Source organism: Daktulosphaira vitifoliae, unplaced genomic scaffold (genome assembly GCF_025091365.1).
Source record: "Daktulosphaira vitifoliae isolate Bord-2020 unplaced genomic scaffold, ASM2509136v1 Scaffold_4, whole genome shotgun sequence".
NCBI classification, from domain to species: Eukaryota; Metazoa; Arthropoda; class Insecta; order Hemiptera; family Phylloxeridae; genus Daktulosphaira; species Daktulosphaira vitifoliae.
Window position 1 is genome coordinate 19,175,141 of NW_026099575.1, and position 22,590 is coordinate 19,197,730.

A 22,590-nucleotide genomic window follows, 5' to 3' on the forward strand; every position below is an offset into this window, starting at 1 on the left:
ACAGCAAAGAAAATAAAAAACTATCCAAACAGGCGCAAAGTTGAGGTCGTGAACGAGCACCTTCTCTCCTTCGCCCTCGGTCCAATGCAGATACACCTACTTATGTGTACGGCTTGTATGTATAATGCGCATACAAACGTTGGCCGTATGACCACGTCGCCCGGACATTTGCATAGAATGAACCGCAAGTAAAAAAATAGTGTGCGCCACAGGGTAAGAAAAAACGTGATTCTACCGCCATGGTCGATCCTACGGTACGATGTGTGTGTGTGTGTGTGTTATTCGTGCGCCGACTTCCAGTAGATAAATAAAAAAATATTATGTATGCGTCTGCATGCCTACGCTTTGTGCGTATCAAATGCATGTACATACGCGTAATTATAGCAGAAAAATGATCTACCCTAGAAGAGGGTATTCCAGTCCATTCTCGGTCAGTTGCATTTTTCAACTTGTTCACATATTGACTGTTAGTCAAGCACTCGAGCTTAATAACGAACAACATTTGTACGGTTGTCCATCGTGCGCGTTAACTCTTCCAAAACAGTTTAACCAAAAACCGCACTTTCTTTTGTTAATAGTCCACTGACTTTCGAGCTGAAATCTGATCTGACACTTGAATTTTAAAATCATAACACGAGAAATATTTTCAAAGAATAAATGTTTAAAATAAAATTAAAAAAATGTTGATTGTATCAAGAAAATGTCACCACAATTGTTTATTCGAGAAATGTACACATTTTACACAAGTATTATATTTCTATAAGTATAGACACAAAAGAAGTAAGAACATAGTAAGAGTTTATTTTACAACCTTCATAATATTCTGTACACAAAGTTCATTTTATCTATTGAATAAAAATCTATACACGTTTAAAAATACATTCATATATTTATTCTTGAACTATTTTCATCTAAAAACTAATAGGTTATTCAATTTTCAAAACTTGATATTTTACATACTCTCAACAATATAAATATTTAATTAAATTAAATAAACAACGACTTAAATATATTTCGAAAATATTGCACATAAAAACTGGCTCTAGCGTTCCTATTTTTCTATTTGTTTGCCGTTGGCTCCTCAAAGTAATCTATAACAGGACAGTATTCTTAAGACCCACATTCCATTGGCGATGAAGTACTTATGTAGCTATGGGGACTGCTCATCTGAATAGACCCGTGCTGTTGTTGCTGGTGGTACATAACTGCTTCTATGCCCGTTGATCCATTAGAGCTTTCGGAGCAGCTTTTATCCGGTTTAATGGACGACGGTGCAGACAGTTGACCGTTCCCTAAACCATCTTGTTTCGATGACGTCCGCCTGTACTTGGCGCGAGCGTTTTGGAACCATACCTGAAACAGACAGTTCGACAAAACAGTTAGATTTGTTGAGCAATAATTTTTATCGTAAAACAAAAGTTGAAAATACAAATCTGAATCAATAATTTAACAAGTCGACATTTTTAAATAATAAAAATCACTATTCGTTTTAATAAATAATGATTTTTCTATGTAATTTACTGTAACACCGACGTTAAATACGATGCGTGTTCGATATTTTTAAATATCACCAGTGGCGTGTGCATTTCAAAACACAATCTAGTCACTGAATTATTTACTAAGGTAAATAATCGCTTGTATTCATCTAAATAATTGTATACCTAATAATTGTAAATAAAACGTGTTAACAAAGAACTGATAAACTCGAAGGTATAACTTATTCTATTTTAAAAGTGTATTGTTGATGATTCGTACGAATACTGAAAATTATGGTTAACATAATTCTGGCTGACCGGCTGCAATGGAAGAAATGTTTGCGCTTTACGAATCTAATAAAAAATGTGTCTATTCGAGTCTATGGTCGAGACCGTATTTCAGCCTAGACAAACAAGGCAGGTACCGTGGGCTCCAAATTTTAGATAAATCGGATAATAATTTATCTTTCTACAAATAGATACATGAAAATTGTTTTATTAAATATAATACCGACGAAATATAGTGACACGTTTAAGAGAAGTTCGCAGACTTCCCACTCCCCACATCGACATAGAATTACGGTAGTTAAGAAAAGTAGATCAGTGAAGTATATTCCGGCCTCGTCTATGGTAATTTTTTGTTGAACAAATTGAATGAATTACTTTTTAGTCATATAATATAATCTTTGATACCTACTAATTAAGTTGGTGGTTATTTATGAAAGAACAGTGTCTTTAAAATTACTTTTTTAGTCGTGTCTAGTGAAACTGGTGTTCATCTTGAAGCTTATTACACAGACAGGATGCACATGCGCACAACAGTAAAATACATAAAACCTGCAAACAGCGTTTTTTAGCGTGCAAGTGGAAAAACGACGCGTGACCTCGTACACTGCATCTAATCATAAATTAAGTCGCCCGGGCGATCCGGAAAAAGGTTTTTTCGGGCGACTAAACCGAATCGACACGGTGCGCGTTCCCAAGTCGATGTCGACCGGCTCAGTACGACGTTGTAAATAATCACTGACAACGAGATAAACACGCGCATAACGAAAATTATAAAAGCCCGCGACGATAAATGGTCCAAGACCGGCGAGAAAGACAATTTGTTATTCAACGCTCACGTGTCCAAAATAAACAATCCCTTTGTTTTCGCGTAGATTAGTAGAGGTCCCATCAATCTTGTGAAGCGGTCGGCCGGGTGGTTCTTCTCGGGAAGTCTGCCAACCGGCCGACAGGACTTTTTTCTCGAGGGCGGTACGGCAAAAAAATATACACAGAAACGATTACAATTCTTCTTATTTTTTTTAAGAAAAACAGGAGGTTATCGTTACAGTGTGCGTTATCGGTGTACATAAGAATTCGGTAATTAGTGACTATTTTTAACGAGCCAACGCCCGACGGTGTTCCATTAGAATCTGAAAGGGAAATCTTTCCGGTACACTTAAATCGAACGCGCTGCACACTGTTGAGCGCATTATACAGCAACGTGATACGACCAAAGATCAACAATTAAAATAATATCAGTTATTGCCATTTGATATTTCACGGTACCCAACACTACGTGGAGCAATCCGATAAACTCTGACGACCCCGTTGAGATATTTGAATAATAATTATTTACGCGGACCAAAGCTGGTTCAGCTTAGTACGGCAACGTGATAGTCAATGTAATTTAATATTTCCTGTTGAAATTTACGAAATACAGTTGGTAAGTACTGATCAGCGCGTAATCAAAACGTTTGAAAATAACATTTCAGTAATAATTAAAACCGGCGTTGGGTCGAACAACTATATATTTTTTTGACACGAATAGAAAAACACTTGCAACGTCGGGTGTGTTTATAATGAACGGGTACAATACGGAATCATTTTTCAATTGTTCGATTTTCTTATTAAAATTATAATATTTGAAATAATTTGGAAAATAAATTAAGAATGATTGCTATTCAAATCGCGCAGTCTGAAATGCGAATAGTAACTTTCTTCTCGACCGTTTTCCGCTCTCATTAGGTCGATTTATCATAATATAGAAATTGGGTGTCATTCGAACAGCAGCAACATAAATACGATTATCTCTTATGAACGAATAACTTTCATAAAGATTTAAATACAAAAAAAAAAACGCGTGTACTCCAAGTTGTCTGTGCATTTTATGTGTACAGCACGCGGCCCGAGAATGGATACGGCAAAGCAGATAGGGCGTGATGTGCGTCACGGCCGTCGATCGTGTCTGCGCTAATTAATAGAACTCGTTTGAGTCGTCGCTCTGGTAGTGTACACACAGTTTTGTAACGGCGTAACATCAAGACGACAACAATAATAAAAAATAGTAATAATATCATTTAGGTGTGTACGAGAATAATAATACGCGACCAGCTCGAACTGTCAAACGATACGCCTAATTGCCGAGGACCTATCGCCAGCGGTCTCTTTTCGTCTGACAGCTTGTCGGAGTGACAAAAATAGCGCCCCCCTCCCCTGAGTTTGCCGGTAGTGTGGTCGGTTTTTATAATTGCACCGCACGTCTCTGGTGTACAACATAAAGTTTAATTATCCAAAATATCTAACACACGAGCCTTTGAGGGTTTTGTCGGATCTTTAACGCGTACACTTCCTGAACAACGAACAGCGTCTGTTTGAATTTAGTATTTTTAAGACGACAAAGTCACGTTCAAGTCGTAAGAATACAATTTATTATATTATTGGATTGGTCGCAGCGAACTGCACCGACATCAGCCGTTAAAAAACTTACACTCGAGCTCATCACGTTGACACTTTAATCGGTTAGCGATACGTGTTATGCGTTCTCACGGTTGACTTCGGGCCAGTGAAAATTAGTAACGAAGACGCCGTCTTAATTATTATCTATGCACATACGAACATAAAAAAGTACCTCTTTCTTTCTGCTGGGCGGTCAACAGTGTAAAAATTAAACGCATGCAGCGCACAATTGAATTACCGAGTCGACCAAAGTAATTACTTATGGGCAACAAACAACTGCAACTGGAGTATATAATCATTTTTAATTGGTTTAGCGCCGTGCGTATAACGGATGCAAAATAAAACGACGTTTTTCGCATATTTAACATCCGCCAATCGTTTTGAAATCCGCACTTCGATGCGACCCGACCCAACCGTAAGTATAGATAACCGGTTCGATAAGCTAACGGGGTTTTGAACAGATTAGTAAAAAAAAAATAACAACACCCTCTTTTCACGAGAACTCGGTGTACTCGGTACACCGCGCTGAACTTGCTCGATTTCGACTTTTATCAAAAATTTACAATAGTTTCCATTTTGTTTTTACTTCAATTCCAACACGGCATTGGTCACACTGTCGGCGCATTTTTTGTTGCATCCCACAGAACAAGGTTGTGACAAATTACGTGCCATCATGTGAAATCCTCGATAATAATACACGTACATGAGAACGGATGCGGTTGTGAAGGCATCAAAAGCGCCGACCTATCTACAAACATATTGCCGGCGGACGATTGGCATAGCAGATAGAAAAAAACCATATCGCAACATCAGGCTGGACGGACGTAGAGGGAGGAAAGTGATAAAAAATTGTCAAGCAATAATAATACCTCGCGGAAAAGTAAGAAATGCGAACCGAGTAAAAAAATAAAAAAAGTATCGCAGGTGAACTCAAAGTCTCGCGAATAGAATGTTAAACGGTCAAACAAGTTTTTTTTTTTCTATTTAAACAGTCTACTCCTTTTTCATTCCCGCGTGCTCATTGTTATTGTACGCTCTCTTTTTCAAACTGTATGTCATAGAGTCGTGGAAGAAGAGCTGTTGCTTCTGCAGGAAAGCTGGATATGGCCGCCGCCGGCGAACGGATTGTTTCATTGTTTTGAATAGAAACATTGATAAATCGATTTTTCCTTCCTTGTTGTTTCCCCCCCGAGTTGATCATTTTGCCCCCACGTACACGAGCTATAGTTTCCTCCTCTGTTTGCCCGAGATACGCGGCAGAGCACCTGCCATTTTTCTTTACCGGACATTGCGCCAAACCAGTTCCATTGGCGACGGGCACAACGCGAATAGTGTAACGCAATATTTCTTCATATTGTTACTATCATCGTCGACATCTCATCTTCGCGTAACCTATTGTGTTTGTGTGCTCTCCTCGTGTGCGCATTCGCACCGTAGGAAGGGTGAAAATACTGCCGCGATTCACAAAGACCATTAGCGACTTAAACGAAGAAAAAATTACCGTTGCCAACAATAATGCCAATAAAATAATACACAATGATGTGTTGATGCCGTTTGTAGCAAGTTACCAATCGACTTGGAACTGAACGGTATTGTGTGATGAAGAAAAAATAGATGTAACGGTTGTAAATGAAACAGCTTTCGTGGGAATATTATCTGAAGCGCCGTTTCTCAATTACTGGCCAATTCCATTCAAAGTAAAACGCACTTGTCGCCTTACATATGATTTATGTCGGCGAACAAAACATTTATAACATGAAACTAATGCAATAAAGACTGAGCGAAAAAGTAGTCTTTGAAATACCGACGCCGTCGCATCTAAATCGGTTGGCGGCTCTAAAAATCTCCTTCTTCGACTCGGGAAACGCGCCAATTTATGAATATTTGTTATAATAAAAATAATATTTGCACAGCAACGCTACAAAATGACACTCATAGGGGATTTCTGCATTTTTTTTAGTCTTCACTATCCTTCTTGATGATTTAACGAGCCTCCTCTAAATATAAATTCTAATGACGGCCGTATACGACATCATAAATTTTTATAAATATAGTACAATGAATTTATTACTCAGTTTATACACCGAGTACACGAGTTGTATCTTATTAATGTATACAAACAGCTATAAAAAATTATGTTTCATTTGAAAAAGCTATATATATATATATATATATATATATTATTTGATTATTTTTTTGCGTTTAACAATTAATTGAATTTGATGTGAATATTACATAAAGTGGTTTTTCGATTGAAAAAAAAATACGATTATGTAAACAAGCGATTATTTCAATGAATATATTATTAAAATATGTTGTTAACTTATTATATATGCTTATAAATCTATAAATGCTCAATAAAACAAATGAAATTATTTTTAAATTCAATATTTTTATTTTTTTTTGGTATTAAAAACGAGATAATTTATCACCTCAGTTACAAGGCACACAATAATCCACTTAACACTTTATTTACAAAGTAGTCAAATAATTTATTACGTCGAGTAAAATGTTCGCCGGCGTGTAGTTAATTAATTTTCAGTTATTAAGATTTTTTTTTTGCTGAATTAGTTTTAATCTCATTTGAGTAAAGTTTTTCCCTTGTTTCTTTTAGCTGCTAAAATGCAAAGCATAAAATTTTGCTACGTTGGCATTTTTTGGGGGGATAAGGGGCTGTCTTAACCATTCTCTTCAATGACAGAAACATCTACCAATGGAACACAAACAATGCCGTAGTTGGAATATAATTATTCACAGTCGGGCGGTTCGACAAAGTAAACAATTCACAAATGATACGCACAATATTACATTATCCCCGTGAAACCCGTCAGAGTAGTAGTAGTGCAGGTAAAAAATATGACCCTCTCGGGTGTATTACATGCAAATACCAAATGGTGGGCAGCTGTCATCGTTGTCTCTTCGCGGCAAAAGGCATTCGAATGGGTCGGAGCACGCGAATACCATAAATCGTCTCCAAGCTCTACTTGCGCTTGTACATAACGTTATTACATGTGCACTATGCGGCGGTGGTCGAAACCCAAAGGGCATAAATAACTCGACCCAAGTACGCGAACGGCGAGTACATAACACTCTTTTGATTTTTCGTTTTATTACTGCGTCTTTGTGTGTTTTTTACGTTCATTCGGTGGCCCAAGGACGAAATATGCGTTCGGAAGAGTTATAATATATGCGCTACCATCCCATATAAATTATAAATCACTTGTCTCCAAACGCTTTTTTCACTAGAGCCAAATCCCCTCCCCATGTCTACACTATAATATCTCCTTGCTCGACTAATAATTATGTTCGGATAAAAGCGTGTTTGTTATTTTTATCACACTGTTCACTTTGATTGAACTCGGACCAAAACTAACTTTGAATTAGTACAACTATGAGACAAGCATCCTGATGTTTTCAATGTTGAAATTACTTAATATATATTTATTTTTCTTAAACATAATTTAGTAAATATTCTATTAGAATGAAAAAATAAAATGTTTACCTGTAACACTCGTTTGGGTAGGCCAGTTTTTTGAGATAGTTGTTTGAGATCTTTAGCGTCAGGGTTATGGTTATGATGAAAGTATGACTTCATAGTACGGAGTTGGTGGTGCTTGAAAGACGTACGCATTCTTTTAGTTCTCTGATGTCCAGAACCTCCAGTTCCACCTGTACCTGAAGTCAAACCGTTTGGACCGAAAGTCATTTCCATGTTGTATGAATCACTGGAGTTCATATCTTTAACAAATAAAAAATTAAAACGTTAGCATTACTAATTGTTTCTAAAGTCGTTGAAGTATTATAAGATATAGTAACTTCGAATAATGGCGAACATTAATTGTTTATTAAAAGCATCTATAATAATATACTACAATGTTATTAAGTTACGTACCAAAGCACAACCCAAATGATCTAAATATACACCCTTTTTCAAAAAAAAAAATTTAATTATTTTATAAGTATTATGTTCATTAATTTGAAAACAACACAGTTAAAATTATTTATCAATAGCTAAATATTCATCTCTCTAATAATTAAATCTTACATATTTTTAGGTTTATTTTAATAATTTTCAATAATTTATCATAAGAAATTTTTTAATAACAAATTATATAATACACTTAGAATTTTAAAACGAAAACTATAAAATCAAGCCTATAATACAAAAATGGATAAAATAATGATATAAGTGAATACTAAAATATTTAGTTTTGATAAATCTTAAATGTTAAATAGTATTTAATACAAGGTTAATTTTGTTATTCTGGACTTTTTAAATATATATTTAAGAATTAGCTGTTTTGAATAAGAATCGTCGAGATTATTATTTCGTTGGAAAAAAGTCTGGTCGTCACAAATTGAATACTTTATATTTTTAATTTATTCAAGTAGGTAGGTTGTTGTTTTTAGTTATTTTTGTGTAACCAACAAAAATGTCAGAATACCATATTGTTTTTTTTTTAAGCATTGTATTGACAATAGTAATATAAAACATTGATGTTATCTTGTGGTACAGAACGACCTTCACGTCTGGATGAATTTTATTGCTTCTGATTTTTCATTTCAATACGTACAATTCTGCATTAAAAAAAAAGTAGCGAATTTAAAATACTTAATTGTTCTTTCGTCGTCTAATGATATATATTTTACTAAAAACTACATTTATTCAGAACATAACACACATTCATCAGCAAACAATGTAATAATATGCAACGATTCCGGAAATTCTTCTCAAACAAATTCCACGTTACTATAATAATTTGGATTTTTGGTAGCAAAGGTCGTTCTCATTATTATGATGTATAAAAATGTGTATAAAAAATGTAGTCTAAAACGAAAAATTCGCGTTTTCGTGGTAATTATTCAAGTATTCGCGTACTATTCAAAAAGTAATCGATTTTAATTTTGGTGAAAATCACAGATTTCATTTTCGTCTAATTGGGATGGTCCAAATTACACATCCCAATTTTCGTGCACATTATATTTAAAATTCTTGGCTATCTACATTGATGAAAATTACATATTTTCATTTTGGTGCAAATTACAAATGCCCAAATTCGTTGTAGTACACGACAATTATCACCACAGGAACAATTTCAAGGGTTATCGAACACATTCAATGGTTTTACTCGGTAATGGAAAAGCGTTTGTTATTGTTTGGTTAAGTTTTTTTTTATCCATAGAAATTCTCGCGTGGGATATTCGGTTACGGACCGTCGGCCGACGACAGCAGGGGTGCGTTAACTGACTGTTTTACTCTATTACCGCCCCCTATTACATAAAAATAAGGGTTCCTATAATATTGTTTTTTTTGTCTATTTGATTTTGAATTGTGAGAAAATATGACGACCGCATGATACTCTACGTTTCCAAATCAAACAATACTCAACCGTAACACCGAGACTTCAAAACTCAATGTGTAAGGTTATCGAAAGTTCTTCCATAGAGTACAATAATGTTTGCTTGGGATTATATTTTTAATCTGCGTACTCGGTGCAATCAAAAAGCAACGTTGTGTTTTGATGTCAGCGAACCGGACTTTTACGCCACGAGATTAGATAAAAGTAAAATATTTATTCGTCGGTTCAATAAATGTGCTCGACTGATTGAACTTAGCTGATAATATTTATTATTGTAGTTTATAAATTCTGTGCAAAGGTTTAAGGTATGGCAGGTCAGATACGACTCACCTGGCTGATAAAAAAAATAATAACTCGACTAGAGTTCATCAGCGGATAACCCATGGCAAGTCTTGGGTTTTTACTTTTATTTATCGTCTCAAAAGTGATTTCGAGGTAATGTTAATACTAAATGAGACGCTTTCTTTATAACATAAAATAATAGGTTATTTTTGGAAAGTGTTCAAATGACAACCGCAAAAGCGACCTTACGAGGACGTTCAGCTCTGGAGAACGCGCGTTGAAAATCTGCGGTTCTGACAATGTCAGTCAATGTGTATGACCCTCAGCCTTCGGAATGATATCTCATAATCGATTATGTGCATCGATATAAGACTTGTGTAGTGAAAGCATAGTAACTATATTAGTTCTCGTTACCTCCAAGCGATAACGTTTACTGGAATGATTCTGGTACAAATTAATAAAAGTTGTGTTTTTACAAATCAAGTCACTGTTACAGTTAAAAAAACTCATCCGTTCCGCGAAATAGTTATACAAACGAAATTCGCTTATTAGACTCGCCCTGGTCCATCGGTTCTGGTCGTATCAAACTATTATGTCATACGTTATTTGTCGAATAAAAAATGTATGATTATCGTACGTCCAAACGTTGCGGGTTAACGCAAACACATGATCGCTTTGCACCTCAAATATAACGTTGTACCGGAATAAAGAATAGTGTGTTTGTAGCGAACTGAGAAATTTTTTTATGTAAATTCACTAGGCCTAATGTGTGATAACTGCGCAATTGCAAATTATGGCCTCTACTCCCTACAAACTATGTACTATGCGCTTCTTTTTTGACGTAATGTTATATTTAAGGTGCAAAGCAACTCTATTTTACGATATTATATCAGACGCCGTTGTGGTCAAAGACAAATATCAATAAAATCCCGAGGGCATATTAATGACACGACCGATTAGACCGGTCGATCTACGGAAGCGCTGAGATTACCACAGGCGCACGTGTATCATCTGGCGAGACGATTCATTCAGAAAAAGTGATTCACAAACAAACCCTGTCGGGTTTATACCCCTAAATCTATAAAACCACTCGCGTACCAAATCGATAATAAACGATACAAATGGAATCGATTGATGTACAAACGATCCAATTAATGGTCAGCGATGGATTCGTCAGCAACCGCAAACGTCGCACTGCCTCTAGTTGTCTGCGGTGGTGTTTGTGGATTAATTTGGACTTGGAGAACTCAGTTTGCCGCGAAGACACGTGAGATCGATGAAGACAGTTTCGCGGTCGAATAAATGCCACGATTTCAAAAATACATTTATGATTGTTTATTTATACAGAGTACCTTAAATTAGTTCCCACGATCCGTAAACCCGTCGGTTCGACTTGAGCGCCATCAGTCCCACAAAGAATGACGACACAAGTGTATTCGCCGGTATACACACAAGCGCGTATACTCAAGTCGGGAGTTTAACTAGTATGACGAGAACGAGACATCGATAGGGCTCGCTCGTGCGGTTCATTTGTTCGCATCGTTCGGCCTGAACAGTTTGTTTTTTTTTTTAATCGAGCAGCGCGTCGGTTAATCGATTACACACGCTGTGATATTTACAATAAGTTACTCGAGTACAATTTTCGTTCGAGTGTCCACACCGAGATTTTTTTTCAGAATTTTCAAGTTCGAGGCTCACACGAGGTCGGGTCCGATTTCTCTCCGAAGCTTTTTGCTGCAGTTTGTATGCTCTGATTGTAGCTCGCTCGTTTATTTGTTTTTTAAACCGGCGATATCGAGTTAACCGCAACCGCAAAAGCACGCGCATACCATCCCCGCGCCTCCACATAAAAATTGTTACACCGCTATCACGGTTTGGGAAGCGTTTTAGGAAACGGTTCACCGGCATAAAAACCTGACCGCATGACCACAGACCAGAACTACCTATGCCGTCGTTACTACTACTCGGTCGGCGTGGTAAGGACAACAAAACCGATAGGTAGTCAGCAAAACAAAATAAAAAAATCTAATCTTTGTAATAAAAGTCAGACAACTATTCACCTTCACGCTTCGACGGTACGACTCCGTGGGTGCTACCCGGCCACCGGATACATCAATACTTTACCTCGGAATCAGGCATAGATGATTGATTATAGAAAACGATAAGACGAAAAAACGTCAATCAACAAGTTATACCATTAGTATGGATACTTTAATTTTACTAAACTTTATTCAGGCACGAATCGTAGCAATAAAGTAATTTTTGTCATCAAATAATAATAATTTTAAATATATCTCAGGGGAAAATGTACTAGGAAATTCCTTGTAATGTAAAAACTCAATAATATATATTTTAAAATTTAAAAACACAACTTATAACAATATTAGTTTTATTTTCCAGGCAATGTCACTCATTGCCCCCCAAATGGACACCCATGTGCTTAACACTTACGCCGCGTACGACTTTTAACTTGTTCCTGAATTATGTATTAAAAAACACTCGAAAATACGTTTGCGTAAGAAATATAATTTTCCGTTAAACTTGACCTTCGTTCCAACGGTATCCGCAAATTCCCACGATTTTTTCCACAGTGGTCGTTGGCTTTTGGTGTCTGGTAGAGAGTATATAACAACAAATCTACATACGAGCAAAAGTACACGCGGACAAGCGGATTAAGCGCTATCTGATTGACACGTTTGGTGGAGGGGAGGGGGGGTGCTGTAGGGTTCTCGCGGGAGGTCCTCCTGGTGGTGCAATACTTTAGTTTTACATACGGACTATATACGCAGTACAGCACGCGAAATGTCGTGATCGATCATTGCGCGTTAAACGTCGGCGGCACAGGAGACACGCAAGTCAAAAAGAGATAAAATATCTGCCGACAGCGTGTGTTTTTTTATACATAATATATATATATATATGTATATATTCCACTATCGACTGTTGTTATTATCCGGTGGCCATCGACCTGTCAGCGGGTCACTCGATTTATTATTACATACTAATCCGATATAGAAGCGACGACTGTGGGAATCAAACCAAAAGCAATACACTTATATTTCTCTGCCGTATACTTCAGATTTGTTTTACATTTTTATTTAGTTTTTTTATCGAACCCGATAAGTTTGTCGAAATCCATCGCGTTCAAAATGAGTTTAACCGATTAAAAAAAAGAAAAAACCGGACAAACATGCCGTTTGTCCGGTATACACAAACCGGCCTGGACGTCAGACATTATACCAACGTGCGCATATCGCGTCATCTTTTCCGCGACTGTCGTGAGTATATTACAAACTTTGTGACTAAAAAAAACTCAAAACAAATCAATTTTCGTTAATTTAAATCTTCTCGCGTCTATGAAAATAGCGGAAAGATCAATACGAGTTTTGATTTAGTATAACACATGGCCGTCGATTACGAGTTCAGAACGGTTAACATGTAAATAAGGTGATTTTTGACGCGGAAGGAATACGCCTAACGAATATAATCACGGCCCATTCACAAGAGATAGTTGGGAAACTCATACGGCGGCTTTGCACTAAGCCGTTTACCTGGTTAGAGCTACTGGGTTTTCTCACGATGCACTCAAACGCAGCCTCCGGTGAAAGCTCCGCAGCCGATGAAGACATTTCACGTCTCTGGTCCCACGCATCAATATCACACTGGCTGATTATGCGCACAGTTATTTTTTATATAAGCACACGCGATCTTTCTGGCCAATCACCAGATCGACACCATTAAAAACGAAAGTAAACAGATATAGTAGACCGACAAATACCAGTGAATTTATTTCGTACGCTATTGATTCTCTCTGTTCTGTTTGTCCCGACCGCATAAGTCAATAAGAAACACGTGCATCGTTTAAACCGATATAATATGTCGGAGTTGGTTCCGTAATAATTGTTAACATTTTTTTATTAACACTTGGTCGCGTATTATCATTCTCACGGGAAATCAAATTCTAAATACATGAAATTACGATACTCAGCTCTAACGACGGGGTAATAAAACTCAAAATTAAATGGAAATCATGAGAAGAACGTCAAAATTATATAGCATAACATAACACAATAAAAGTCGTTAAATTTTTTTTTTTATCGTTGAGAAAAAAATGTATTTATTCAACTCTGAGAAAGTACGTGTTTCTACTGGAAATAAGAGAAGGCACCTAAGAAAACTAAAAGAAAAGACCGACGTGTTTCAATTAGGGACGTCACAACTAAATGTTTACTGTTGATAGATTTCCATTTCGAAAACCTTATAATAATTGACACAATATTTACCCAAATTGGCGGTTATGGCGTCCAGGTCTTTTGGTTTGCGCTTTCTCGGCCGACCCTTTTGCCGGGGCTGCGTGGACGCCACAGTTGCGCCCACAGCTACGCCAGAGCCGTTGCCGACACCTCCGTTGAAAAATCCACCGACCGCCGTACCAGCGGCGTCTGGCCCCAGGCCTCTGTTGGATGATGGATACGGCGATTGGGACGGCGTCGGTATGGATGAGATGGTCCGTAGAGGCACCAGCGTCGGCGGTTCGAGTTGTTGATAATGGTGTTGGCAGAACACGGCGCCATCGCGCATGCCAAAGTGGTCGCCTTTGGTCAGAACAGTCATGCAAACGACACAGCTAAAGCACGACACGTGAAAAACTGTATCTCGAGCGCGCATCACTAGATCTGTTGGCGATATGGCCGCCTGACATCGACCGCACCGGCGGATACCATGTAACCTGCAAAAATGTACAATTCGTCAATAAACCATTTGGTTAGTTTAGCCCATGACATGCGTTTCATTAACGGAACGCAGAATCGAAGCCGTCGGCGGCACAAATTCACGCCCCAAATTACTCACACCGTCATTGACGTCAAATATCGGAGGTAGCGCCTATTACGCGCACAGCGTATATTGTTTAGAACCGTAACAATGATCTCCTCCTACGTTATAATACACTGCAATGGGTTATAGTTATTTTATTAAATATGTTACAACTGTCGTGACCCGTTTATTATTATGCGGTACCGCGACCGGTACGCCTGACATAAAGGTGGTCACACAGCGTGTGTCCATCGTACAAGAGGGTTTTTGAGTAGAAGGTGCGAACCGCCGGATCTCTATTCGCACCTATGCAGTATGGGCGTGGTCGTTAACGGGGCGGACATACGTAGGGGCAAACGAATTTCGAAGCGTCACCGCTGGATCGTCATCGCGTCGGTACATTATCGAGTGTCGACCGCTCCCAAGGGGCAACGTTGCCTAACTGAAAAAAAAAACGCAACAATGAAATAACTAGAAAAACACGTCTCGGCGGGACACCAGAGATGTTGGCCGCCTTCCCGGTGCTCCATCGACGGGCGGTGAGTTTCGCCACATCCCCAGGGCCGGCCGTGTTCCGGTTACCGGTTCAATGACTACGTGTATCATACCCGCGCGTTTATGTTGTTACACGGCAGTGTTTGTTCGCTCATACGCCGTTGGTTTGTTTATAATAATAACAACAGTGTAATATTGTTGTGTACCGGTTTCGTTAGTGTGAACGGAAGGAAAACCACCCGGAGCGCGGCCGCGTGTTTTCTTCCCTAACGGTTTGCGAAAAAAACGACAGGCGACCACATACTCCACTCGAGTAGCAGGCCGAGTGTAAACAAGACCGAACGGATAAAAAACAATACATATACATCACGTAGTAATTGCTATGCGATATTATTTTTTATGGGTGAGAACGATAATTTATGCGAAGAAATCCACCTCGCAGAGGTTATAAACCAGACGATAAACCTCGTTTGGACTATAAAATTTCAAAAATAGTAAAAATATACAGACGGCTACAAAATGACTAGCGATTGTTAGTTTTACAAAGTAGCTCTGTCAACAGCCAAGTAAATAAATACCACGACGAGTACCGAGTGCGTTTACCGCGAACAGTTTACGACCGTACGGTCACATCGGTACGATTGCCGACTGTTTCAATAAACTATCACGTGCCGTAGAAGCAATTGATATACGATTGATTATTATTTGATTGCAAAATAAACACATTAGGGTTGCACGGGAAAAAAACGCGAGTAATCGTGACCTATTTGACTAATATTCGTCGAAAAACTGTTATTAACTGTGATCGTCTTAAGCGGATTAACAAGCGTCCGATCTGAATAAAATAACATGTCTACAGGATATCCTTTTTTGGAGACCTGGCACGCGATTGCGACCATCGCGTTTTTTCTCAAGACTCGGCGTGTTGCCGTCGAATCTTTCGTTGCGAAGTTCCGGACGCATCGAGTTCACAACAACAATAGGAAGCCACGAGTGTATATAACCGCATTGTTCCAAATATATATTATTACCGCGGTGTTAATTAGACGCTGCGTTGCGTATAGAGACGTTATGTTGTATAATATGGTGGCCGAACACTTCGTGAAAATCGTTTTTGGTAGTCTGTCCAACACACACACACTAGCAGTTCTCACTCTTCCATCTCGATGGTTCGACCAGTTTGTTCTACTGCCTTCACGAATTCCCGGCTTCCTAGCACCAAAGATAACCATCGCCACAGAGATTCACACGTATCTGCATGCGTACCGTCTAGACTATGTGTACATCTGTCGATATGCACCTCTGTTATTCGTGACGAGCTGTCGAAATGCGTATTTATAGTATTTTTTATGATAAATTAAGAAGAAAATCCGCTGGAGTTAGTTACCGAGACGGACAAACGTACTGTAAAGTGTTTTCGTCACGTCACGGATTGATAAAATAATGGGCAACCGTTTAACGCGAGTAAATCGACGTCGGATGTGCGTTCGTTTCGTTTTTTAACGTTTCTCTTATGATAAGAGCGTTGAATTGGCGACCGCGTAATTATTAATCTGCGTGTACCAATTGTGTTTTTTATCGCCTTTGTTGTAACGTTCGCTTACTCCTAATCTCGCACCCAAATCGCATTCCTACGTGTCACTCTATTACATTATCTTAATACCGTAAGGCATAACGTCGTAACTCGTGAAAGAGGTGGCGGCGGCACGCGCTCGAGATCATATCGCCATAGAAGAGAAGGGAAACGCGACGGGGGGCGCGATGGGTAGATTAGGTCATCCGTCCAGAAGGTTTAACCGACGAGCACAGCGGCGGCAGTCGAAAGATTTAACACCGGTCAGTTGGCCAGGTGTCTATAGAGCACCTCGTCTCTTATGCACAAGGCACATTTTTTTGTTGGTTTTCAACGAACGTCATCGTCGAATTTTATTTAAACCATGTGTAATCATTGTGGTAAATTTGACAGTTAATTACATTTGAAAATCAATGTCATATTAATATTATCGAGTTTTTTTCATTCCGTTTTTATTATTTTCATCCATTTCTACCCCCCCAAAAATGAATTTACGATTATTATTATTTTTTTTTTTGTTGTTGTTGTGAGAATGTCCACATAAATTTAATTTCAAATTTATTGCGCAAGCCACGATTATAAGTGTCTACCTCCTTTACTTCGTCATTTTAACTTGTTTCCCGCACGTTACACGTGTAAGATCGTGAATAATAAAAGTATGTAATAATATTACGCGTCACAAAAAGATTAACGTATCAACAGACCTCGCGGCGTTTTGGTAGCTTCAACAGCCTGTCGTTAAAAAACATCGAACGTCAGTTTCAATAAAGGACACGCTTCATTTGACTCGCTACTATTACGTACGAAAATAAGAACACGACCTCATCGATCGAAACGTTTACGGTTCAAACGACATATCTTTTTTTACGCATACAAATCATATCGGGTGAAACTCGACCGCCAAATTCACAATTCGCTTCTGGAAAAAACACATTTCAATTACAATGTTCATCTATAGCAAGTGTATCTTATGAATATACGAGTGATCGGCTTTGACACTATGAACAGATGTATAATTACTGTAGTCACAACAGAAAATAACCAATGAACGTATAAAGAAACCGGTTGTGCTTGGTCACCGTGGGTGTTAACGGTCCGCAGTCCGTTATTAAGCATGTTGACGATTGTTTCTCGTGATTTTGTTTAAAAAATGAATTATATTCGTCAAATTTTATTCCATCGAAAAAAAATATGGCCGAGGGTCATTGCGCTGGTTTTGTTGAGAAGATTCAATCAAGACTGATAATCGCCTTAAACGAGCGAGACATAAATCGCCTGCGGCACCCCGTCACGCGCAACACCTGCGGCGAACTAGGTGCACGGCGAAACGACAAGCGGATCTCATTGTTTTTTAAATACATTAATACGTTATTGTAGTTTTTTATTATTATTATTGTTATCAAACAGAGCGCGCGAAGTGAAAGACCACACGCGCGTGTTTGACACGTTAAATTATGTTGTAAAGGAATCAGACGTCCGACAAAAACCAACAACCTACCGGACGGTCGCTGCGGTATATCTCAACGGAGGCGGTTAACAATTATGAACAAAAAAATGCTTTTCAAATGATTGTCGACGATTGATATTGACGAAAATAATCTTCTGCCGCATAAACCCGTCGTCGTACGACGCAATAAAACGTAATAAACGATAATTGTTCGAGTATTATTGTTGTTACGCATATATGTGCGGTTGCATTTTGGGCGGGTCCGACGTCGAGACCCAACGACTTGTTAAACCTCAGGGTAGCTATTACTGCAGTTGTTATTATTATTGTGCTGGGGGCGCCTCTTGCAGTACAGTTCCGTCGAGAGACACTGTAGTAATATGTGCGAGTAGGTGTACCCGCAGGAAGCCCGAGACGGTTGACGAGGCGGCAAGTCGATACGAACGACGATAAGCGGCTGCGGCGTAGACGGATAGGAAAGACTAAAGAGAGATAAAAAGAGCCGGCGTACGATGATTGGGCGATTTTCGCTACAGTCGGTTCTTTTTTTAATGTGTGTGTGTATATATGTATGAAGTATTACGTGACGGTAAATTTCGTTGTGCCGAGTTTCCCATGCCTATCTCGTACAAAGAGGCTCTCCGAACCCCAAGTCAGTCCGTGACGAGTGACCTTTTGCAGAGACACGAAGGCACAAAAGAGACCACGAGACGAGATCGTCTGATTTTCTCTCTCGTACCGGCGCAATGTGATTTTGACGTAACGTTCCTAGTGATAATTAAGACCCGCACACATAATAAAGCGCACCGTTCGGCGGCAGTCGACAACTGCGCCAACACTATGATTGCGTACGAGCGCCGCCGATGACGTTCGTTTTTCAGTCGTCACCTTATCAAACGTAACGCGGGAACGCCTCGGTGGTACTGACGAGGTTCTTTCAACGGTTACACCTCTGTAACTGTCGATCCGCCCGAAACACGATGATTACATGTCACCGTTGACAAATAACAAATGAACGCCGCAAAACTCACGGCCAACGATTCGAATTGAATTTTCCACGAATATTTTCTAAGAGTGAAGACTCGAAACTACTAGGCTAACGCTTGTTTTACTCGTACACGCGCACGGGAGAAATTATCGAGCCAACCGACATATTATGGTTAATTAGCGACGGCGTAACTATAAAAAATAATTCGTTAAATTTACTAAGTAGTTCCAACTTGAATTACGATTGGCCCGACTATACGAGTTGGTTCCTTAAACTACGAGGTATATTTTCCGTGTGCAAGTCACCGTCCCGATGGAGTTGTGCGCAGAGAGTCATGAAGACTTAATACATCTAATTCGAAAAAAGTCGATTGCCACGAGTCTAAGGAAAGATCTACACAAACGGTGTGCAAAAAGTTAGTAACGATCACGACGACAACGGGCAATAGCACGCGCGCCGACCCAAGAAGAGCACTACCAAACGGCTACGGCGCAGCGAGTCGGAGGACACACAGGACGACCACGCGGCGTTTGGTCGAATGCCAGATACGGTGGTATTGCGGTGAACACAGTCGCGGCGCTGTCGACGCACTTTTAATTGGTCCCGATAGTTGCTACCGTGAATTTATCACCGTCAGTACGTTGTCGAGTAATAATAATTACCACGGAATGTGCCCACATAACAATAATATGTACAGTATGCGCGTACCGGACTCAGAACGCACGACGTTTTATAGTACGGACAACGATTTCAACTCACCTTTGGTAGTCACTTTTGCAGTAGATGTTCCCGTCCCGGTAGAAACACTTGAGCTCGCCGGCTAGAGTTTGAGAACATTGGGAACATTGAAGACAGGAAGCGTGCCATCTCTTTTCGACGGCAAAAAGATAGTAACGTTCCAGGATTTTTTGTCCACAGCCGTCACACAGGTTTACCTCGGGCTCTTCCTGTTTGGGTGCCACCATCATATCTGGCGACTCGTAAGTATATGACACGCTGGGCGAAGACGGTTCGGGACTTCCGTACCCCGTGCCTGGTGACGAACCTTGGAACGCACAATCTCGTTCGAGTTTACAAGACATTTCCAGCGATCCACTCCTGTAACTATTCCCGAGCACCGTTGACGCGGTTGGGGGTGGAGGAACTTTGCAGTCCGGACAATCGTCATCGAACTCGGATTTGAACGCGCAGCACTGTCCATGGCCGCCGTAAACGCTCGTCAACTGTTCTTGTTCCCTACACGGAGTAGTCGGTAAGTTCGGACTTTGATCTCTGGATGGATCGTACGGATTGACCAACATATGGTGGCGGTCATGCTGCTAAAAAATAAAAAACGTATTTATTATTAAAAAAAAAAGTCTCAGGCGACCTCAATAATTTATGTACAACGATATTATAAAAACACAAAATGTCCAGTGAAAATTGCATACGTAATACTTGCGAATCTCCGAAGAGGGTAATCAGACCCACAGTATACGATGTGTTGAAGAGATGACCCGAAAATGATAACAATTCGTTCGGGAGGTATAAAAATAATACATTAAGGTAATCCTTCAATTGTTCAAAGGCCTCACACGTTGGTCCCGCGACAACAGTGTCCGGTGACGGACATACAGTGGTCATCCGACTTCTTAACGATAAGATAAGATGACACTTCACGTTTCAGGTAGACACATGCGCGTGTTTTGTTATGTCAGTATTATTGTTATTATTGCGCTACCGAATTCGCAAAATCAACACGACACGGTTCGTTTTACAGCGGACTCGAAATACAAGAAAACAAAAATCATTCGCCCTGCCGAGTTTGTTAATAGGTACGAACGGAACGATATCGAGTGGTTATTGTGTGAATGCCCCTATTTTTTTACCCTGTCGCTCTTGCCGTACGTCGGTTCGAATAGGGTGAAGACAGATGTCGGACGACGATCGTTCTGCTGCAATAGACCTTTGTTGCTATTACAAATAAAATATATTACAACTGAGGTCACCTGTGAGTCGTATACGCCCATCTATGCGTTATTGTAAAACAATTGCTAACGAGTATCAATAAGTGTAGACACCGAGATAGTCATTAGACGCGTCCAATAAATTATTGATAACCACCTTCTAGAAGAGTTTCGATTGTAGAAATCGAAATAATCTTGACACGCGGCCGGAAATGTAAAATTAAAACGTACGAAAAATAACCAAGTATAGTCTAGAACAAAATTTATTCTAGACCATACCTAGTTATTTTCGTTTAAAAGGAAGTTGTTTTGTTTTTTGCCAATCTCCACACCGTAATGAACTCGTCATTAAATAATACGCACGAGACAAAAAGTCATTAATAATTCTCCACTTTGGCTGTCGTATAAACACTGGCTGATAATTCGGCAATACACGATAATATCTCCATCTCTTTTTTTATACAACGTCTCAATTCATTATTGTCGATTGACAAGCGTACATACTACTTTATTACTATACATAACAGTTGAAGATGGTCGGACAGTTTTTTTTTTTTTTTTTTTTTTTTATTCCCCCTCTCTAAATACTTCCTTAAGCCGGTGTAGGTTAAATACAGAAGTCACGACTTTTTTTTTTCACTTTTTATTCAGCCATAAAAGACCCAAAAAATACTTGATATTGTCGTTTCCGAATGGCATTAACCGTTTGTAATATTAATACTCGCAGCTATGTGATCAATTCAACGCCGTCGTTGGCTACGAATTTTTCACGGCTAATGCACTTGGACATTCTCTTTGCTCGTTGGGTGACGACAGTACTTGACCGGTTCGCGTTTAATTTCCCCGAAATTGCATAGAAGAAAAAACCAACAATGTCTCTCGTTGGGCCTACTCAATGCTCGCATTTTCATATTGCGATTGCACCGTCGAAACACTCGAATTTCGAAAATAACAAGAGGATTAGCAAACCACAAAATCGCATTATGCCGGTCTGTTTGGTGTGAACACTGAGCTGTTTTCTCTCCTCCCATCGCCTCCACAGGTTCACAATACAGACGTACACTACATTATATTATTATTGTTATTATTATGTGCTATCGAACGCATTCGAGTGAGTATACACAAACGCGTATTAATATTATTATATATATTGTTTGGTTGTTGTGTGCGGCGTACACAATAAAATGAAAACGATGGAGATTTGAATAATTGGTAAACTCGGACAATGAGGCAAACAAACCAACACGTAGTATGACCTACAACAATATACCAGGCTAATCTTAATGTTGTGTACGATGGAAACGCTATCGAGAGTATATTCTCTGTGTCGGATGTCCATGTGAGATTCGCTTCCCTACAAGGCGCGAGGATTAAAGAGTACGAAACATCTGTGTACGGTCCTAATACATAACTTCGAGGATTAATTCGAATCCGTGCGAGACCCGAAGACTGTTCGGGCCCACTAGAGTTGAAAAATGTGGAGTA

General features: G+C 39.2%; 1 protein-coding gene across 2 annotated transcripts in view; it reads right to left on the minus strand.

Moving 5' to 3' along the window:
- Positions 1 to 687: 687 nt before the first annotated feature.
- The window catches only part of LOC126904773 (LIM/homeobox protein Lhx9-like), a 28,541-nt gene continuing 6,638 nt past the window's right edge, over positions 688 to 22,590 (minus strand). Inside the window, exons 3-6 of one of the 2 annotated variants that reach the window (XM_050684001.1) lie at positions 19,919 to 20,475; positions 14,125 to 14,570; positions 7,702 to 7,937; positions 688 to 1,353 (exon numbers count right to left, since the gene is read on the minus strand). In XM_050684001.1, the coding sequence (XP_050539958.1) occupies positions 1,111 to 1,353; positions 7,702 to 7,937; positions 14,125 to 14,570; positions 19,919 to 20,475 (1,482 nt within the window). In that variant the 3' untranslated portion in view covers positions 688 to 1,110. Of the gene's footprint in view, positions 1,354 to 7,701; positions 7,938 to 14,124; positions 14,571 to 19,918; positions 20,479 to 22,590 lie in introns of both variants that reach the window. The other variant, XM_050683999.1, reaches the window with a different exon arrangement.